General features: G+C 40.7%; 1 protein-coding gene across 1 annotated transcript in view; it reads left to right on the top strand.

Annotated features, from left to right (window-relative positions):
- The first annotated feature begins 523 nt into the window (after positions 1–523).
- Positions 524–23,316, top strand: part of LOC116250012 (uncharacterized protein C630.12) — a 50,128-nt gene continuing 27,335 nt past the window's right edge. Inside the window, exons 1-5 of the mRNA XM_031623330.2 lie at positions 524–826; positions 1,056–1,118; positions 1,763–1,941; positions 15,330–15,459; positions 15,563–15,659. Of these exons, the coding sequence (XP_031479190.1) occupies positions 677–826; positions 1,056–1,118; positions 1,763–1,941; positions 15,330–15,459; positions 15,563–15,659 (619 nt within the window). The 5' untranslated portion in view covers positions 524–676. The remainder of the gene's footprint in view (positions 827–1,055; positions 1,119–1,762; positions 1,942–15,329; positions 15,460–15,562; positions 15,660–23,316) is intronic.

Here is a 23,316-nt window from a genome sequence, read left to right as displayed (position 1 = left end):
AAATGGATGCACTGGTGGCTGTTGTCATTGAAAATGAAGCGGCCAGCGAAATCTTTGTACTCGGCAAGAACCTGGCGGAGCTCTTGCTCGATGACTTTGTTCGATGGGTTGGGTGGTCTGTAGGCATACAAGGTGCCAACATGGGTCTGAATTGTGACGGTATCGAGGGGGCTTAGAGGCATCATGATAGCTTGGCTTGAGGAGCCTTGAGCTCTCTCTATTGATCTTCATTTTCTGCTACTTTTCCTTTTTTCTTCAGTTTTAACTCCAGCTCCAACTCGATTAGAGCCATGCTTATACAAGCCAGTTCGAGACGAGCGGACTCGACTCGTTGTACAGTACATGATTTAGTAGCACTCTCTCTAACTCTCTTGCGTCAGCAAATCAGCTCCTTTAGCCATCGTGGACCCAGCCCGAAATGGGTCGTACATGACCCTGTTATTTATTTATTTTTTTTTTACCGAAATGCTTTGCAATAACCGGGTACTGGACCCATGTTCAGCTTGCTGCCTGTTTAGCGAGCAGGCACTAAATCCACCAGGTAACGGGGTTGGTGCAGGGCCATGACCACCCCATCTCTCGAATCTCTCTCCCCCACTCCGCCGGACTACGAACCCTGTTGGGAGGTCGAACATTAAAACTGCTTAGTTCGACAGATGCAGGTACGAGGGAAGGCATGGAGAGAGGAAGATGGAATCGTCAAGTCAAGGAGGAGATGCAGAGCGGTTGGCGTCTCACTCTGTTTCTTTGCTGCATATGGATTGTTACTATTCTATATGGGGAACTAATCGCCTACTGGTTGCCTCTTTGGGCTTGCTCTTGGCCGGTAAGCAGGGGATACTCTCTCTCTCTCTCTCCCTCCCCCTCCCTCCCTCCCTCCTTACAAACAAAATTGATCTCTGTGCGCGCTTCCGACTCCGATAGACTAAGGTCTAGTGACCATCTTCTTCTTCGTCATTGTTTCAATGATCCAACTGCTTCTGCTTGTTTTTGTTTTATTTCTTACCATGTCAAACCTCTTATGGTCGTGGTACCTGTCATCTTCTGATGTGCAGGCAATTGGCGACCTTCCCAATCCTGACAATCTGGTACATGTCGCCGTTCTTGCTGACCCACAGGTATCTGTAATCTTTCTCTGTCCAGATCTCTTACCTTTCTTTTTTAGATAGCCAAAAGCCACTACTGGTGTAGAAGACCTGGCCCCTCTGGTTCAGGTCTTTGTCCGTGTTTTTGATGCTCCCACGCTTTCGAGTGCGTCGTGGGTTCTTATGCACTGAAGGTGCATAATTATTTTGACGTTTCCTCCTTATTCCTCGCGAGCACGTAAACCTTTTCATGATTTATAATGGTGACGGCTTGGGAAGCTCTGATTCGATATTTGATGTTTTGGTTTTAAAGGTCCAAACAGTTTTTTAGTGAGTGTACTTAAAGCGGTCAGCCCTTTAAGTGAGGCAAAACGAACACAACGGGTAGCAAATGAGGCAAGCCATGTTGCAAGAGTTACAGTTCATAAATAAGTCATGTAGCTACCTTCACTTTGCATTGCACATTGGCGAGCTTCTTGCTTCGTCGGATATCAATCTTTGACCATTTATTAGTTTTTTTATTTATATTTTTATGCCATTCGCCTGATTTCATGCGTCTAGAGAACCCGTTTTGACGTTTGAGGTCAAAAAGACCTTCAGGTTTGTCATTTCTACCTTATGCAACTGTTTTTTCCATGTTTGCTTCACTTTGTTTTTATGCTTTATCTGTCTAATAGCTTACAGATCGAACATCACATGGCCTTTCTCCAAAATCCGGTGCTTTCAAGGCAATCAAATTCTACACTGATCTGTACATGCTAAGGGCGTTCCAGAAATCTGTGCTCCCTTTTAAGCCTCAGATAATCATATTCCTGGGAGATCACTTTGATGGTGGACCTTATTTGACAGATAGAGAGTAAGGAAAAAGTAACAATTTCTGGTTTTGGTTTATATGTTTCCTTTTTCACATTTTCGAGTGTGAGATAAACCATCTGCTGTTCAAATTGCTTAACTTGATGTGGTTGCAAAGTTCCCCCTTATTTTACTTAATGCTTTCATTCTTTGCCATGCTAATTTCTTGAACCGTTCTTGATTTTGGTGGGAAGAGTACTGGCAGATAATACATGTACATAAATCAAAATCATGAGGAGCTGGAGCTGGGAATGTCTACCTTCTTTACTCAGAATAATATTCAAACACAAAACGGCAAAAACTTCATATACCTTCATGGCATGTCAAAGCACAAAAGTGGAAATACAAAGCTTTAGTGTATAGAAACTTAAATAACCAGCTTTCTTTTTCCAAAAACTGGCAAGTTATATCTTTAAAAATTGTTAATTATGATTGAGAATGAACGTACAATGAACAATCATTAGCTTAAACAGCCATTCTTTAGTGAAATCAGGGGGAGAGTTGATCTGTGGATGTGAAGATTGAAACATGCCAGATTTGGAAGTTGTAACCCTTTAAAGAGAGGGAACCTTAAACTAATTTGAAAAGCCCCATTACACACATTTAGAAATTCTTTCCTTTCTGTATGAAGTTTCTTGCTGTATATATGTCATCTAGAGTAAAAGGGGCCCAACACCCATTCAGCATAGCAAAGAGTGTAATTCAAGTCCAGAAATATAAGTGCAATTCTAAATTAGTGATACCCTTTCTAAAACTTCCAAAATATTGCCTGGTACCTTGCAATTGAGAATTAGGGACTTTATAGACTGCTGTCGAAAATTTCATAGGTCACAAATCCACAAACAAAATGCACAAAATCAGTTTCCTTAGGTCCAATATTGAAAAGGCCCAAGAATAAGCAATTTTAGTGATTGTAAGATGAAAATAAGTCAGAATTCACTAATTTCTCGCTTTTCTACAGACACGTTCTAAACCCAGCAAACATATTGGAAACAGAAAAAAGGTTGTAGAGTAACTTGGGGCATGATGAATCAACTCCTGGATATCATGCTCTCAACAAAGGCGCAACCAACTCTCCAAACTCAGCATGAATTCCTATCTTGAAATCAGCCAACTTCATATTCTCCAGTACTCTTTCCTTTTTCATGAGTTTTTTCTATGCATTTTGATGTCAATATCTCATGCTTTGCCATAGTTCTAGCTTTGATATCCTGTGCAAGGTAAAAGAGCAAAAGTAATCCTTCAAAACACTGGGTTTTGTTTGTTTAGAATTAGGTGTTTTAATATAATATGAAGTGGTCAACCTCATTATTAGATTTTGTCTGTCCCTGAGATTCCCCTACTAGATTCTTTAATGTCCATACAAGGCAAAACGGCCATTGGCCAACCTAAATTCTGTTACTACTTATATTCCAGGATTACAACTTTGCCATTGAATTGACATGTTGCAATTATACTCCATTCTTCTAAAATCTTTTCGTGTTTGTACAATATGTTTCAAAGGTTCACTTAGGCCCCAGCTTGGCTGGTTGCATATGTTGGCTGTTCCGATGCGACCTCTTATATGAAAATGCCTAGGTCATCACCTAGATTGCATATGCTCTTTTAGGCCATTTGGTGCTGTAGAAACACGAACCACAAGGAGAGAGCAGAGAAAGAACACACAATATACGTGGAAAACCTCAGAAGGAGGTGAAAAACCACGGGGAAGCTCTGACCTAGGGGCAAACCGCAACCCTAGGAGAGAGAAAATTATATTCACTTAACTCAACAATTACATGTAAGTGAAGAATATATAGGAGGGAGAGAAAGAGTGCCGCCTAGGGTACCGAGCCTGCCTCGGTATCCGTGCCCCAATAGGACCGGGTCCAGATATGGACCCGGTTCCCATTACAATATATTCTAACAGGTGCCGAACAGGCTAAGTTTTTTTTTTCCTTTTTCTTTTTCTTTTAGCAGTCTAATCCTCATGTTTTGTTGTTTGAGCCACTTAATTTTTTATTTCTTTATCTTTTTTGCTTTTATGTTAATGTTCTTGAGCAGAGCCAAACTGAATTTTGTGAGTCGAAAAAAATCAATACAACTCGGTAGCAATTTCTCAAATAAAGAGGCATAAAAGGTGGTCCAGATTGGCCATAAATGTTCAGAGCATAGCAAAATGGCTAATGATGGCTGAAGAACAGCACACCAGAACCAGATGCTAGATTAATTCGGCCATTAATGAAAAGGTGTTGTTGGTAATGGGGAGGTGGTGCATGCAAGGCTGCAATCTGAAGAGTCAGCAGGGCCAATCAGAATGCCTAAAGCAGAGGCCATAAACCAGCGAGTGCAAGCACAAATCCTGGTGAAAAAATGTAGAAGCAGCAAACTGTGAATCAGAGAATCAGTTGAACAACAATGAAGAATGTTGGCAATGAGAGAATTGAGGCCAAACAACAATAATGAATTGCACTAGTAACAACTGAACAAAGAATGTGGGCGGTGCAAAGCCAAACAAAGTGAATCAGGCCAAATACTGATAGAGAATCGGGCCATAGAGAAATGACAAAGCGTGCCCAACAACAATCACAGCAACAGTGAGTTGGCCAGCCAGCAACAAATGGTGAACAGCAATAGTAAGTCGGCCAGCAATGTGGAGCAGCAGCAACCCTGGGTTGTCTAGTGTCACGCGGCTACTCTTTTTTCTTTTGGAGAGCCAGGTGCAACCTAAGGTTCTCAACTGACAGCCTTCAAACCTCCTAGGCAATACAGGTTCGGAGATGGGTTGTTGCAGAAGTGCTTGCGATAGTACTTCCACTCTATAGCGAAGGAGCAACTCTGGAGATTTCTTCAAGGCCGAGGCCCTTCTTTCATTCACTTAAAGAACAAAGTATACAATTGATTCCCTGATGCCTTCGCAAGGCCGGGCGGATGGCCTTCTGTAGGCACGTCCTTACATTATTTATGACTTTGCCATTTTTACAAGTGTACAACGCCAAAGGGACGAGTGGCACTTGGCCAGCGACCATGTGTCGCTGCGTTGGTCGCTCGCTATCCGTTGAAGGGCCAATCCCGCCTCTTTCCTGCCCGCATTTGAATTTCAAACGCCATAGTGGTTTAGCCTTTTGAACCTTTGCAGTGGAGTCCGTGTTGCCCTCGAGATCTGGGACAATTGTCTACAAAGGTCCAATCATGTGTCGCACATGCATCTCTGCAGAGCTTGGGCCAGCCAGGCAGTACAAGGCCTTTATCCTTTGCGAACACTTGCCTGCTCAGATGCTTCGAAGAATCTCTGCCTCGAATATCCTCACGAAGGGTTCTGTCCGAGCTGTCCTTGCTAGATCTTTGCCACTCATTGTCTGTCCAATGGTTAGGCCGGTTCATCCCATCACGTTCCAGCAAGTGTCTACTTCGGATGTGGCCAGGTTCCGCCTAAGTCAGGAACCACTAAGAACTTAGGCAGCGAGTAAATAACTCCGAATAGCGGCTTACGTGGCAAGACTACCAACTAGGTCTCGGCAAGAAAAGAGCTTGCTTGGCTGAGTTTTTGGCTGTGTTACAAGCCTTCCCCGCCACTGTGTTTGACATCCCTGTCAAACCAGCAAGGTAGCGCAACATTTTGTCCTTGAATTGCCACAAAGAATGATCTCGTTCCTAGTTGTTTTACTATCTAGAAGGCTTTTCCATTTTACAAAGAAATCCTGGTAGTAGCTGAACTTGCTTTGTCCCTTCAGTTGATGGTCCAATATCCTTTTGAACTCGCGCTGCGTCCTCACACTCGGAGGGTTACGAACAGGCTTTGGCCGATCGGCATCTTGCTTGTCCTTGTGGAAGGGCTTAAAGAAGCTTACCTAGAATACTGGGTGGGACTTGATTAGAGTTGGAACTTGGAAGTGTTTTTGCACTAGCTTTCGGTTGACCTTCCAAATCTGCGGTGTCAACTTGAGCATAACCTCGTCGTTGATGTTGAACTCCAAGGGCCTCCTGTGCCAGTCGGCCACCTTTTTCATGTGTTGGATGGCCTTGGCCAGGTAAACTTTGCATTTTCGAGTCGTTCCTGCCGCTCCTGCACATTCCTAGTCGATGTTGGGCACTTGTCCTCGGCCATTGCTAAGTCCGTAGGGGTCAAGGGCTACTGGCCATTGGCCACTTCGAACGGACTGCTCTCCGTCACACTGGTTTGCTGCAAGTTGTAGAAAAATTGGGCGTGTCCAAAAGAGTACACCAATTCTTTTGGTTTGCCGTCACAAAGTGCCGAACGTACTCCTCCAACACAACATTCCAGCTCAGTCTAACCATCACTTTGCGATGATTGCTTGTGCTGAAGACTGAAGTTAAGTTATGTGCCCAACATCCTGAACATGCTCATCCAGAATCGCCCAATGAAGCAAGTGTCTTGATCGTTGACAATGTCTTGGGACACTCCCCAGAGCTTGACAAAGTTTCGCAGGAACAACTCGGTTGCCTCCTCTGCTTAGCAGCGATGGGGCACAGGGATGAAGGCCCCATACTTGGAGAAGCGATCGACCGCCGCCAAAATTGAAGACATATCATCTACTTGGGTTCATGGATACTGTTATAGTCTAGGGTTCGGATCGAGTTTGTGTTGGGTCTATCGGACTGTCCCAAAAGATGTCATTGTGTTACAAGCCTTCCCCGCCACTGTGTTCGACAACTCCAAGACACAAGGTTACGTCCAATGAAAATACAAAACCAGAAATAGACTTTCTTTGATCGGGATCTCCAGTCCAATTTGCATCAGTGAATGTCATAAGTTGTCCAACAGTTATATTTCCACTTTTACTATAAACTAAGTCATCTCCTGCTGTCCCTTTTAGATATCTTAATATTCTTTTGACAGCATCCCTATGAGTATCTCTAGGTGCATGCATAAATTGAGATACTTGATTCATAACATATATAATATTGGGTCTAGTGAATGTAAGATATAAGATATTGGAGTGCCCCAACAATGCTTTGATATTGTGTAGGATCTTCGTATAACTCCCCGTCCTGAGTAGTTAGTCTTTGATTTAGAACACTAGGAGTTTTCACAGGCTTACAATTAGATCTACCTGTCTTTTTCAGTAGATCCAATGTCTATTTTTGTTGTGTCAATGTGAGGCAATGATTGTGCCTATTAATCTCCACTCCAAGAAAGAATCGTAAATCATCAAGTTCTTTCATTTTTAAGTTCTGCATCATCAAAGCTTTAGTCTCCTATGTGTTTTTCAAAATTGTCTGTGATAACAATATCATCAACATATATAAGAAGTAAAGAAAATATGTTTTCCTTTCGATAAACAAAAAGAGAGTGATCTAGAGGACATCTCTGAAAACCACATTTTTGAGTCTTGCATGAGGAACTGTCAAACCATGAGCATAAGCATGTTTGAGTCCATAAATTGATTTTCTTAGTTTACAAACCCACGCATGAGTCTCCTTTCGTATATCCTGGAGGTTGTTTCATATATACTTCCTCCCTCAAATCACCGTGGAGAAAAGCATTATTCACGTCCATTTGATGTAGTCTCCATCCATATTCAACTAACAATGATATAATTACATGAATCATTCCCGTTTTGATCACATGGCTAAATGTCTCATCATAAGGTGGCCAAGGATCAAGGGAGGATTGGGCCCTTGCGCTTCTTCATGTTAGCCTCCTAAGAATGTGTTGGTTGCGGCACTTAAGTGCTTCAGTTTATGTCACATAGGTATGGTACGAGAAAGCGGGTACGGGTACAACAATTTTAGAAAATCTTGGTATCGGGGTGTATACACACACACACACACAAAAGAAAAAAAACACATTATTAAGACAATTTTAGTAGTTTCTTTCATAATTTCTACATATAATCTCTTAAAACATAAATAAATTAACAAAAATATGGTTAAAATGTAAGAAAAAATGAAAAAGAAATATGGTTTGGATAAGTTCTGATCTTGGAATTGATCCAGCCATACCATGCCGTACCACCATACTAGTACCGGCGTACCGTCGTACTGGTACTGGTATGTGGGCATATCCCTGGGAACACTGTGACATAGGCTTCAGGCAATGCTCGCTGAGTGTGGCTGAGCCAAGGGGAGATGAAATAGATGTGGGCTAAGGCAAGACTGCATCAGTTCATCCCCCTTAAAGCAAGCCTTGTCCTCAAGGCCCTGCAAGTGGGCTGATTTCCACTTGGGTCCCAAGGTTGGCTCGGCTGCAGCTTGCATCTTGGCACTTGGCGGGTGTAGTTGTAGGGCCAAGTCAATGCAAGACTCGGCCACATGTGAGGTGCTAGGCTCTCCTTCCTCTGTCATGGCTGCCTCAGATTCCATGTAGGGATCGGCTCATGGGCTTAGGCCTTCGGTGCACTTGGGTGAAAGCTGTCCAATTGAGTAGTGGGGGGCTTCCTCGCGGCCTTTCCAGCCTTTGTTGAAAGGTGCTAATCATGCCTTGGAAGTCCTGGATGAGATACTCCAAATTCAGATCTTTGTGTACCATGGAAGGTGAAGGCTTGGCTTCAGGTGTCTTGTCATGCATAGCCGAGCTGGTTGCACCGGTGGTGGTTGACCTTGGAGGACTAGGCTTGTTCAAGGTGAAGACTAGCCAGCTGTGACTATGCTCTCGGCTGGATTACAGCCTACTATCTATACGAGTTCTAGTAGAATCACAACCTATGTACATGGGAATGGGTGGACAATAATGTTTGGCTGATTGGTGCCCATCATAAGAAGAATCTACGACAACATAGTCATCATGGACCTTGCTCTCTATTGAACGATGGAGGAAGGAACGAGACAGAGAAGGGGGGGGAAGAGAGAGAGAGAGAGACGGAAAAGTTTGTTTTCATTGTCGTACCCTAATCTCTACTTAAAGAGAGATTAGGGATCGACTGGAGTCTTTACACAAGAGAGACACATAAAGTTGTAAAATGACAAAAGAAGCTACCAAACTTAAACATAAACTTTCTGATTTCAACACTCCCCTCTGGAGCATCGATATCAACCATGCTCAACTTGTCACAACATTTAGAGAAATCACCAATCGAAAGAGCCTTAGTAAACATATCTGCTGCCTGATCTTCAGAAGCTACATGAACTGTAGACACAACACCTCCTTGTATAAGGTCTCAAACATAATGACAATCCACCTCTATATGCTTAGTTCTTTCATGAAATACTGGATTGTTTTCAATGTAAGTGGTAGCCTTGTTATCGCAGTACATTTTCATAAGAAGAGGAACATGAATACTCATATTTGTTAGTTAGCATAGATTTAATCCACGTCATCTCAGTAGCTGTTTGAGTCATTGCTCTATATTCAGATTCTGCACTTGATCTAGAGACTACATTTTGTTTCTTGCTTCTCCATGATATGAGGTTGCCCCCAACAAAGTTACAGAAGCCAGTGGTGGATTTTCTGTCATCATCAGACCCTGCAAAGTCAGCATCACTGTAAACAACAATGTCTAGAGATTCACCTTTCTGAAAGAAGAGGCCTTTGCCTGGGGATTACTTTAGGTATTTCAACACCATCAACGCAGCATCGCAATGGACTTTTTTAGGCTTTTCCATAAACTGACTTAGTTTCCCAACAACAAAGCTAATGTCTAGTCTTGTCACAGTAACATAAAAAAGTTTGCCAATGAGAGACTTGTAAGATTGTGAATCCACTAACTCCGATTGATTATCATGAAGATGAAGATGTGGATCCATGGGAAGATTAGTCGGCTTGGTTCCTAACATCCCTGTATCTTGTAGTAGGTCAAATATATACTTCCTCTGAGACAACACTACACCTTCTTTGTTATGCGCAACCTCAATTCCAAGGAAATATCGCAAGTGACCAAGATCTTTTGTGACAAAGTGCTTTTGAAGGAAAACCTTTGTAGCCGAGATTTCTTGATCACAATCACCTGTCAAGATAATGTCATCAACATATATTACCATGACAACTATACCTTTGGAGTTCTTCTTGATGAATAGGGAATGATCCAAAGGAGATTTTTCAAATCCACATTGTGAAACCACCTCAAATAATTTGTGGAACCACGCCTTAGACTTTGTTTGAGTCCATAAATTGCCTTCTTCAGACGACACATTTTACTACACTCTCCTTGTCCTATGTCACAATGGTACAGGTACGGTGTGGGAACGGGGGTACAGGTATTGGTACTGCGTTTTCGTAAATCTTGGTATGGGTACGACGAATATAATATATATTATTATATATTTTTAATTAAAAAATGAAAAAAAAAACAAATGATATCACCTCTAGTGATAAAAACGAAAAATATAATGCAAAACATTCCAACTGATGCCAATGCAAAGCCCAACATTTCCAGCATTAAACAATTGCAGGTTGATAAAGGGAGATGGTTAAATAACTATTGCACGGCCAGCAAACCTCAACATATTGCAACAACAGAAATCGGTCTTTCCGTAGTTGTGCCATCGAACATATTGCAAGAACAAAAATCCCAAGCACTATAATTCCAACACTGCCTTTGTGGACTCATACCAACATCGCCTTCTTCCTTGAAAGAATAAGCTAAAGCCTATCGAAGGCAAGAATCATTGCTCACTGAACAAAATAAAAACCAGTCCTTAATCTAAAGAAAGAAATCAGAAAATCAGAAATAGAAAATAGGTCTTGCCCAAACTCAGAAGGGAATAAAAAATAGAATATAGTGAGCATGAGGAAAATGCATAAACGAATGATACTTTATGCTCAGAAACACAGATAAAACAAATTTTGAAGATCTGCCCAAACTCTCAAACAATAGTAGGAACCCTAAAAACTGCCTAATAAACCAACCATCCATCTCCAGCCGCCGTCCGTCGCCATTCGCCGCCGGTCGCCGTCCATCGCCATTCGCCGCCGGTCGCCGTCCGTCGCCAGCTGTCCGTTCGCCGCTACAAGCACTGGCCGTTGAGGGAAGGAAGAAAGTCGACCGCCGAGGGAAGGAAGAAAGTCGAGATGGAGAACGAAGCGACGTTTTTTTTTTAAGTTATGATATGGTTTGGACCTGGTTCTGACCCAGACCAGATCCAAACATACCAGCACGTACCGACGTACCGGTATTGCCGTACTGGTACTGGTACACTGGCCATTTGAGCGTACCATTGTGACATAGCCCTTGTCGCTTGAACCCTGGGGGTTGCTGCATATATACGATCTCCTCAAGATCACCATAGAGAAAGACATTCTTCACATCAAGCTGATAATACATAGGCCAATTAGAGTCTACCACAACAGAAATAATGAGCCCTCAACCTAGCCACAGGAGAGAACGTCTCAAAAAAGTCAACTCCATATGTCTAAGTGTAACCCTTAGCCACTAATCGAGCCTTATATCTCTCTACAAACCCATCTGAATGATACTTGACTGTAAATACCCATTTGGTGCCAACAATATCACTATTTTCAGGTGGATCAACCAATTTCCAGGTACCATGTTGTACGAGAGCATCCATCTCATCTTGCATGACTTTCCGCCATTTACAGTCTAGTAATGCCTGTTGATGACCAATTGGTATAGTATGGACTGACATAACCTTAAGAAATTGTTGCAAGTTGTCGTCAATTCAGTCAGTGAAAACAAATTGTGAGATAATATGCTTGGTACACTGTCTCTTGCCTTTGCGCAGGGCTATATGCAAGTCCGGAGAAGGATCAATGTTAGGTATACTTACTTCAATGGAGCTCTCATCCTAAGAAGGATCAATGTAAGGTATACTTACTTCAATGGAGCTCTCATCCTGAGAAGATTCTGATGGTCGACCATGAGAAGGATCCCGTCGATGAGTGTAGACCAATGGAGGGTCTTGGAACCTATTCATAGTCGGAGTAGGAGAGGGAAAAGATTGCAACGGGACAGGAAGAATAAGACATGGCATCTCAGATGACACAGAAGTAGGACTAAAGTATGACTGAGACTCGAAGAAAGTGACATTCGCACTGATATATCCTTTTTGAGTTACCAGATCAAAACACTTGTACTCTTTTTAGTTTCGAGGATAGCCAACGAACACACACTTAATGGCTTGAGCAAAAAGTTTATCACGTTTAGGCCCAAAAATGTGAACAAAACAGGTACAACCAAAAGCTCTAGGTGCAACAAGAAGTAAGTTTCGATTGGGATAAACAAGTTTAATCGATACTTTGTTCTCAATGGAGGATGATGGTAAGCGATTCGTCAGGTAACAAGCCATGAGTATGGCATCATCCTACATGTATGCAATTACATGATTATGAAGAATTAGGGTACGAGCAACAGTTAGAAGTTGCCTATGTTTTCATTCGACAACTCCATTCTGTTGTGAGGTATGAGGACATGTAAATTGGGAAGAGATACCATTTTTAGCATAAAAGGTCATTAAGATAGATAATTTGAACTTGAGAGCATTATCGGTGCGAATATACTTAATCATAGAACTAAACTGAGTTTTTTATTTCAATAATCAAGTTCTTAAGAATATAAACTACTTCAAACTTTCCTTTCAAAATGAATACTCACTAAAAATACTTAAACTTAGATCGGCTAGCAATCTTGCTAGGCCCCCACATATCAACATGAAGAAGATCAAACAACCCTTGATTCGATAGGGACACGAAGGAAAACTACTACGAGTGTGCTTGCCAAGTTGACAAGCCTCACACTGAAATGACTTTGGGACTGAGAGATTAGGTAGGATGGAACAGAGCTTGGACATTGAAGGATGACCGAGCCTGAGATGCCACTGGAAGAATGTAGACTCTGAAGGAGGTAGCAGCAAGACCGATAGGAGCCGACAGGATGTAAACTTCCCATTTCTCATAGCCGCCACCAATTGTCTTCCTAGTTTGTAGGTCCTGAAATGAGCATGAACCAGAGTAAAAAATAATGCGACAGTATAAATCAGTAGTCAACTGTTTAACAGAGAACAAATGAGATGGAAATTCATGAACATATAAAACATGTGGAATGGTCGTGGACTGAGAAAACTTTACATCTTTATAACCCAATATGGGTGACATTCTACCATCTGCAATTTTGACATGACGTGGCTGAGAGAATCTATGTAAAGTAGTGAAAGAACCAGGTCTATTGTAGAAATGTCTCGATGTTGCTGAGTCAATAATCCAAAAGATACATGAATCAGACGTAGACCATGGGGGGGCCGACCTCCTGAAGTGGCAAATAGATGGCTATAGCTGATAGGGCACATGCAGGACTCGGGCCAAGGTGGACATTCACGCGAGCACTAGAGTGTGTTGGGTGTGTGCCTGCCATGCAGTAGAGGACAAACTCAATGCGCTGTAAGTGTGGTTGGCTCCTTCTAGCATGTGAGTGGCTCTTGCAGGGGCATGCCAAAGGGAGCAGACATACTAGTAGTCTTTGGCTAGGCTTGAGGTAGCTCGGGCCCAGGTGGTCTGCTTGGCTTTATGCCCGAGGTCTGGCACCACCACGAACTGGATGATAGGGCATTGGCCATGGCCGTGGCCATGATTGTTGCTGGCTGGTGATGGAACAAGGTGTGGCCTATATTCACGTCTGTTAGTGGAGGTGGCCAAGGATCAAGAAGGGCTTGTAGCCCTTGTGCATCTTAGTGTTAGCCTTTTAAGAGTATGCTGGTTAAGGCAATTTAGTCTCTTCAAGTGCTTCAACCAATGCTTGCCAGATGTGGTCAATAGTGGCTGAGCCAAGGGGCGATGAAATGGATGCGGGCCAAGGCAAGGCTGTATCACAATGCAACATGACACTTGTGCTGATACGGGACACTGCTTGGACATGGCAGACTTAATTTTTTGTAACTTCTTGATTCATTTTTGTACCTTTTATATGCTTTTTCATCTATCTTAGCATTTTTATTCAGTAATATATATTTTATAAATGTAAGAAATGAATTTATGTTTTTATTTGCTTAAAATCTTATTATATATGTACATGTACAGTCCTTGTACCCAAGTTTCTTGAAAGTATTCCGCACCTGTACTCATACCAGCACTGTATCAGTATCCATGTGACATAGCAGGCCACATAGGTGAGAGTCAAAAACCGTGTCTGTTAAAGTAGGTTATTATAATTCTTTTGTGCAATCTAACCTTGTAGGCTTATAGATATGATCTTAAAATTACTCAATTGGAGACACATATTAAGTAAATCATTTTTTGAGTTTGAATGTGTTCTTAAACATAAAAAGTTTAACAGTTCTTATAACATCAAAATTTTTGTGACAAAAAAGTCAAATATTTTATGTGAAACCAACTTGAATTGGAGCATGCTTTATACTGAATTAGTATTTAATTATTTATAACTCGCATAGTCACAAAAAACGCGTTATTTTCGAAAAAAACGTGAAAAAATGACATGCCGTTTCAAACTTAAAAAAACACGTTTTTTTGAAAAAAAATGTTAAAAACGTGTTTTTAATGCTTTTTTCGCGTTTTTTAACTTTTTTTCGTTTTTTCATTTTTTTAATGCCTAACAATTTTTTTTCATTTTCTATTTTTTATTTATTGCATATCTACTTATCTTTTGATGTTTGTGTTATTATTTTCTCACTTATTTTATTTTTCCCCAATTTTTAGTTTTTTATTTTTTAAAAAAAATACAATTTTTCGTATTTTTCAAGCCCGCCGTATTATACCTGAGAAAAACCTGGTCGTTGAAAACTCTGAGACATTATTTGTGACTATAATTATAAGGTAGCATGTCCTGATTTCTTTAAAAATCTTTTCAGTGGAATTCGAAAGGCGAAGAGGAATCAAAGTGTACCTTTAACACAATATGTATGGATGGGTCTTGGTAAGGAGAGAAAGGGAGAAACAGGAAAAGGAGAAGGAGTTCAGATAACCCCTCTTACAAGTTACGAAAGAGAGAGAGAGAGAGAGAGAGAGAGTTTTGTTGGGGTTGGGGTGGGGTGCGGGGGGAGGTGGTGTTGGCTTGGGGGAGTTTCAGAAAAACAAAATAATGAAGTGAAGATTTCAATGGCCACATGTAATCTCTACTGATCCTCTTTGTGCAGCAGGCTGGTGTGTCAAGACCTGAGGGTTGAAGTGTAGATTTTCTTATCCCAAAAGACTCAAACTTGATAAACCCTCTTTATGTAAACTAGTGTCCAGTTATTTCATGTCCATTGATGGACACTGCCATGTCAAAGATGGAGAATTTTACTGCGCAATGTGTGTCTGAAAAGAGATACCTGTATTTGTAGGCAGATATGCATGTCCATATTGTTGGACACTTTGTATTGCAAATTTCCCGTGTTCTTGCCATGTCTAAGTGTATCATTGTCCAGATTTGTCCAACATCGTCAGCTCATGCTTTTACAGGAACCATGCAAAGGGTTTTTGTTCAGTTTTTAACTTCTTGTTTTTTCAAAAGTTTTTGTTGCTTTCATTTTCAGAAGTTTTGATAAGGACTTAATCTTTGCCAGGTGGCATGATTCATTAATGTGCTTTAAGCACATTTTTTTGGCTGGAGCGAGAAACTATGGAATTGATGTTCATTATCTGTCAGGAAACCATGATATTGGTTACTCTGGCTTCCATTCTTTGAATCCGAAGGTCTGCTGCATGAAATATCACAAATAGCACATTGTTTTTTGTTCCTATGTACCTAATGGCTTTACGGTTTACTTTTCTCTATGGTGATCCATCAAATGTGCAGGTCATCAGTCGTTATGAAGAGGGTTTTGGGCAGAGAAATTATCATTTTAATGTTGGACAGGTGGATTTTGTTGCTATCGATGCACAAACACTTGACGGTAAGCTAAGTTGCGAAAGTTTGAAGTCGAGCACAGGCCGATTTGATACAAGCTTTCTTCTCTATAAAGTAAGGACACATTATGTTACATTATGTAACTATCAGAAAAAGCAATGCAATAATACTAGGGCTGGGCTAGACAATCTGTCTAGTGTCCATCCGATTTAATTAAAGTGGATTGGGTCTGACCCCACTTATTAAAAAAACTTTTTTTTATTAATTGCTGGAGCTTTTCTTTTCCCTGCTATCATTAATTTCAAGTCATTCATTTAAATCTGACAATGTTAAGAAAACTAAAGAGATCCAATATCTATCCAAACCACAATAGTCCAGTCCACCCTTCTTTAGTGAAAGAAGTCTTATACTTAAGCTTATGTGTTTGTGGATCCGGATCCACATGCTAGGTGCAGATTCGCCTCATTTTATAAAGGGGCAGCCACACAGTTTTATCTTGGGCAGTGGCAATCTTGTGATCTTTAAAAATCTCATGCATTATTGCAATGTAAATTATTTCATGTTCTAAGATTAGGGCACACCAATGGTGCATGAGGCTGCTGACTTCTATAGGAAACTTCCCTCTCAGTTTTCTCATCTTACTCCTCACAGTGGATTGATTTTGGACGTTGAGAACTGACATGGTATCAGAGCACTGTTGCATATAGGGGCAGCTTGGATTCCGAAAGAGTGGCTCAGGAGATTGCAGCTTCTTCAGTTAAGTTCATGGATTATCTGTTTTTCTTCCATTCCTGTCATCCTCTTACCTCATAAACTTCTTCCCTTCTTAGTATCCGTCATATTCTTTCTGTCCATCATATTCTTCTCTTTGAAACTCCTGATGTCTGAAAATCATTTCTCCTGTCGTATATGCTTTTTCTGATTCTGCCCTTTATTCTATTTTTCATTCATTTTGTTTTCGAGTTTGATATTTGCTGTTTTGATCTGTAGCTGGAACGCCCTTAAATCTGTTCTCTATTACCTCTTGTTTGTTGATAGCCAATCACCAACTGGATGAAGTACTCATCCTTCAGAACTGAGTGATGGATCATCGTCTCCGTCTCGTCGCCCCCCACCGACCCCTTTCATTTTCTGGTGAGGATCAAGGAATGGGAAGTTCTCTCGATTGGCAACATTGACACTCCAAGTAACTGGCAATTGAAGGATGCCATCTTCCTTTTCTCGACAATCAGGCCAAATTAGGCTTCTGAATAATTGACTGGCTTCCCTACAATTCTTACATTAGGAAGAACATTGGCTGTCTCTTCACCATCCAGCATGGCTTCAAGAAGATATATGATGCTGCGATCAGGTGGAAGTTATCAGCAGGGATATTGGCAAGCATTTCGATGTCAAATTGAATGGGGAGGAGGGCCAAAGGGAGACAATGTTGCAGTATGTTCATTGGAAGGTCCAGAACAAGAACAATAACCATGTGGGTAGTCCGGTTGTGAACCAGTATCTCCATTCTGGGCAGAGATCTGTCTGGCTGAGAGGATTGCCTCTTGAGAAGAACATTGGATCTCTTGGGCATGAAGAATTCTACATTGTGGTCTATGGCGGGAAGCACAAATCTGAAGTTTCACTATTCTAGTCTTTCCATGACCTTGTTTGAAGCAAATTTTCCTCCTCTATTTGATTTGTCCAATGTGATGGTGCATGTAAACTTACGTTTAGTAAGTTTACTCATTTTATCCAAGGTAACAAAATAGGGAGAAGAGTCTGTTGCCTACATACACCCAACTGGTTGTCCCTTGGCATTGTGGTGGGACTACATGGTGGTATAATGTAATGTTGAAGGGTATGTCACATGGGTGCGGGGTGCGGGTGCTCATGCCGGTGCGGGATGCGGGAAGTTCCAAAAAAAATTAGGTGTGGGTGCGACAAGAGCATATATATATATATATACACATATACATATACATATATATATACATATATATATATATGTTATTTGTTATATAAGTAATTTTATTTTTTTATATTTTCAAACTTTTTTATCAAGGTTATCTTAATCTCATACAAAATTCAAAGTTTTATTAAATAAAATAAGGGGGTAGAGAGAAAAGAGGAAAAAAAGAAGAGGGAAAGATAAGAGAAGGAAAAAAATGAAAAACTTATCATATTTTGTCGTGTGCCAAGTCGGGTGCCCTGTCTGGCCGCACCCGCACCAGTGCGGGTGCGTCACCATAGTTGGCACACCCTTGTGACTTAGGTTGAAGGTTCTGAAGCGGGTGCTGACGAAGGACAATGCCTGCATGCACCCCAATAGAATGGTGTTGTCGAGCGCAATTGCTGACACATAATTGAAAGTGCCATGAGCATGATATGTGATAGTAACCTCGCCATCAACTTTTGGACCAAGGCCTTGCATACCACAGTTTATGTGATCAATTGATTGCATATGAATATTCTGATGATAAATCACTGTTCCATGTTTTGTTTGGTATTCAACCTGATTATGATTCTGTGAGTTTTGGGGAGTGTATGTTATGTACACATTGACTGGCATCACAGAAACAAGTTCCAGTATAAAGCCATAAAATGCCGATTTTTTAGATATGCTGATGACCATAGGGGGTGCATATGTTATGACCCAAGCACCAAATTTATCTGAGTATCCCACAACATCATCTTTGTATAGCTCAATGTTGATCAGTTGGACCTTAAAGATGCTTCCTTATCGATGTTAGTGGAAACATGTCATCCATGGTTATGTTTGAACTTCAAACGCAAAATAATCCAGCTAAATGTGCAAGTTCCCAAGCAAATGTGTATGAGCTTCAAGTCTGCTAGTATGGCAGCAGTAGCTACAAAGAATGCAAAGCTTGGATTCAAAAGAACAAGAGAAAGACTAAAAGAAAAGGATGTAACCCTAGGTCAAGCTACAGAAAACAAGCTAAAGTACATAAATGCCTGCATTTACGATTCACTTATGAGGGTTAAAACAGTAAAATAAGTTACAACATATTACAATAAAGGGCAAAAAAAGACTGACTAGAAAAGAAGATACAAAACTTGTGTATTTTAAGACTTCCCCTCAAACTTGGCATGATTAAGTGACATGTTACCAAGTTTGCTAACAAATTTCCTAAACTTTGTTTATGTCAAACTCTTTATAAACATATCAGCAACCTGATCCTCAATCCTTATGTGCTGAAGAGATATTAGTCCATCTTCATATGCCTTCCTTGTAAAGTGACAATCGATTTCCATATGCTTTGTTCTTTCATGAAACTCTGGATTTTGTTAATATGAAGTGCATTCCTGTTGTCACAAATTAGTTTGGTTTTATTAATAACCGGACTCCAATTTCATTTAGCAATTATCTTATCCAAATAATTTCAGCTGTAATTTGGACAATAGCTCTATGTTCAGCTTTAGCTGTAGACGAAGCCACTCTTTGTTGTTTCTTGCTTTTCCAAGAGATTATAGACTTGCCAAAAAAAATACAAAGCCTTGTTGTAGATAGTCGATCACGTAGTGATCCACCAAAATCAACATCAAAGAAAGCTACAAGTTCTTCGGAATTTGAGGAGGAAGAAAACATTCCATAGTCTGATCACTAAGAGAAAATATGACAATACAATTATGTTTTGTAGAATGAACATGACATTATTAGTATATAGTTTACCCCCAGAACAAGAACTGGGAGTAATTGAAGCAAACTTCGTTATAGGCATAGAAGAACCATTTGCAGTTCTAATGAGACCAGAACATGGGTGCCAATCTATAAGAATGTCCTCATGTGATGTCATATGACATGAGACACCTTACGTCAGACCTCGACTTTTCACTCATATTTTTTTTCTTTTCTTGTAGCACAATACATCGAGGTGTGACGACACAACAATCATAGTAAAGCTACAAATTTCAAAATAAGAATGGGGCAACTAATTCATTTATGCACAAAAAAGTGTTTGTACAGAAGCAACCTTACATGGTTTTAAATGACCCAATGACAAAAATGCTCTCATAATCAAAACAATGATGTCCAAACAAAAACAAGACATCAATGGATCAAAGGATACAACGTGCTGGCATGCCAATACACAAAACTCTCCAGTAGGATGTGAGCTAAGGCCTCTGATTAACCTGCTGTGTCGGGTCTTTCGAAACTTGAAAAAAGAGAAACAACGGAAGATTGAGTGTTCAAAGTATGATGACAAACAAGATAAATCCTTAACCCCTATGCTATGTCACATAGGTACGGGTACGGGATTACGGGTACTGGTACTATGTTTTCGTAAAACTTGGTACGGCGGTACGATGAATATTATATATTTTTAATTCAAAAACTTAAAAAAATTGAAAAACCAAATGATATCATCACATTAAGACAGTGTATCACCACAGAACACGGCATGAACAGCAGGAAATTTGAGATGGCATGAAAAGGGAGCGAGAAATCTCCTAACCAGCAGAACACGGCATGAACAGCAGGAAATTCGAGAACTGAATAAACAGGGAGCAGTAAATCTCCTAACCATCCAAACATGACATGAACAGCAGGAAATTTGATAACTGAATAAACAGGGAGCAGGAAATCTCCTAACCAGTAGAACACTGCATGAACAGCAGGAAATTTGAGAACTGAATAAACAGGGAGCAGGAAATCTCCTAACCAGCAGAACACGGCATGAACAACAGGAAATTTGAGAACTGAACGTATGAAGAAAAAGGAAAAAACTCAAAACACGGCATGAACAGGGAGCAAGAACATTAAGATGGCGAACCACAGGTTCTTGAAACAGATGGCGAAACAAAAAAAACATATGAATAGGGAGCAGGAAATCCTTGATTTTCAGCAATCCTTAGAAAGAAGAACAAATCCCGCAACAATGAAGAAAATCGGAACCCTAAAAATCAAAATGAAACAATCAAACTAACAAATGAAGAAACCTGTTGTCGGCATCGTCAGCCGCCGTCCGTCTCCAGCTGCCCAAGCACCCGCCGGAAGACCAAAGAAAGTCGAGGGCGAGAGAAGACGAGCATCGGCGTTGGGTGTCTTTTTTAGATTTTATCGTGTTTTATCATGGTTTGGATCTGGTTCCGACCTGGAACCAGATCATAACATACCAGGACGTACCCGCGCACCCGTTTTGCCGTACCGGCATACTGGTATGGGTACGCTGATATTTGTGGCGTACCACGGTGACATAGCCCCTATGTCACATAGGTGCGGGGTGCCGGTGCCAGTGCCGGAGTGGCACATCCCAAAAAAATTTAGTTGCAGTGATGGTATTTTTTTAATTATTAATACTATATATAGTATCCGTTGTCATAAACATACAAATAACAACATGAGCATGTATATATTGTTATTACAATTTAGTTATTAATGTATATAATATAACATACTTGCATAATTGCATTGCATACGAGCATATTGGAACAACTTATATAATATATTATATATAGTAATTTAGTAACATAACATACTAACAGTGTAACATAGAGCCAAAAAAATGGTAGAATCATAGAAGCAGAAATTGAAAAATTTGAAATCAAAACTTCAAAAGAACAACACTAAACACAGCTTGTCAGCCTCATAATGCATATATACAAAAGCTTATATTGTATATTATAAGTTTATAACTTGTCAATATATCACTATATCAGTTGCAAAATATATAGACAAGGCTGCATATATACATAGCTGACAATATATATTTGTTAGTTGAACTTTGAAACTTTATAGTAGATTCAAGAATGAGCATCTAAAATAAAATGCTAATAAGGCAAATGTATACAGCAATAATAGTAATTGCAGTCAGCACTCAGCAGTGGATATCACAGTCCTCAGAACTGCAGAAGTACCGAACATGAGAAGTTGAGAACTATACTGTTTAGGCATATGGGATGTACACCACGATGGAATGATATGAAAGTATAAAACAGCAGTAAAATCGAATTGAAAGAGATGCAATGAAAGAGAAACACACAAGGGGCAGCAAGAACACAAACAGATGGAGCAATTCCTCATGCTGGAATCTGGTGGGTGGTCTGGTTATCGTGGGTTCAGAGTCTTTAGCTTCAATCTTTCTGTTTTACAACCGGTTTGTATGGGACACAATGCCTCTCGTTGCTGTAGGAGATGGCGATGGTGGAGTCTCAGCACAGCAACGCCTCTCGTGACCTCGTCATTGCATGGTGGCTGAATCAGCGCCTCTCATTGCCGGGAAAAGGTTGAAGTCTGCTGTCCCTTGTGGAAGATAGCTTGCCGGTTACCAAAAAATGTGAAGATCACTATAAGGGGAAGCACGCTGCATAGCAGGGCATGGGCAAAGGTAGCAGTGGGGCTTCCACTGAAAAGAGTCGAAGCCCTGATCCCCCCTTTTCGTTTATGTTTTAACAATTTAAAAGAAAAAATATGGGACACAGTGGACCCAACACGGGTTGACTGCACCTAACTTGTGTCAAATGTGAGTCGGGTCAAAATTGGACGAATATAGTCGGGTGCAGCTGACTGCAACCAACTCTAGGCTCGGGAGCGAGTCAGAGCCGAGCATATCAAGGAAGTGGAAGCATTGTTAGGTAAGTGTTTTAAAATGAAAGATTTGGAAGACTTGAGATACTTGGAGCTGAAGTGGACCGACAGAATGGACGCATGTCCCTCTCACAACAAATATTGCTCGATGTCTTGAGCAGAGCAGGAATGAAAGGTTGCAAGCCCATAGGGCCGTAGCTACACAAAGTATCCTCGACAATGGAATGAGCATTCATGATGGAGAGGCTTATGAAGATCCCACTGAATACTAAAGCCTAATTGGTATGGTACAATACACTTTTACATGATCTGATATTGCCTATGCTGTCAATTAGGTACCACAATTCATGCGTGGGCCTCGTGCTGTCCACATGGGGGCCGTCAAGTGAATCTTGAGTATCTAAAAGGAATGTTAGGAGACAAAATTGTATACAAACACACTCTTTCAGGTATGGAAGCTCATGACTTAACAGTGTATAATGATGTAGACTGGGCTGGAGATCTTGATATGCGTAGATCTGGCATATGTTACAATGTGTACGTTGGAGGGAATTTTGTGCCATGGAGCAGTAGAAAACAAAAGGCCATCACGACATTAAGAGGCAAAGTTCCAGGCAATGCAGCAGCCACGACTGAAGTATATGGGTTAGACACTTGTTGATAGAAGTAGGTGAGAAGATCTCTCAATGTGTTCTCCTATGCAACATCATAGTGCTATATGTGTGTCTAGAAATATGGTTCATCATAGCTGTGCTAAACATATCGAGATCGACCACCACTTTGTCAGACAAAAAATTGAGGAGAAAGAAATTGACCTAGAATTCATTTCCACACAAGAGCAAGTGACAGATCTTTTTACCAAAGGCTTAACTAAGGAGAGATTCTGGTGGTTAAGAAGCAAGTTGTCTATGGTTCAAAACCATGCACAACTTGAAGGAAGAGGGGGGGTGAAAAGACATCTTGTACTTATGCTTATGTGTTTGAGGATCTGGATCCACATGTTATGTCCAGATTGTTATCTTGGTGATGGCAATCTTGTGATATTTAAAAATCTGTTATGTGTTATTGCCATGTAAATTATTTTCATTGTTCTAATGCAAGATTAGGGAACACCAGTGGTGAACAAGGTTGCCGACTTCTATAAGCAACTTCCTTTTCTCAGTTTTCTCAGGTT

Source organism: Nymphaea colorata, chromosome 3 (genome assembly GCF_008831285.2).
Source record: "Nymphaea colorata isolate Beijing-Zhang1983 chromosome 3, ASM883128v2, whole genome shotgun sequence".
NCBI lineage: Eukaryota > Viridiplantae > Streptophyta > Magnoliopsida > Nymphaeales > Nymphaeaceae > Nymphaea > Nymphaea colorata.
The sequence above is the reverse complement of the archived record's forward strand: the minus strand, read 5'-3'. Positions and strand labels throughout refer to the sequence as shown.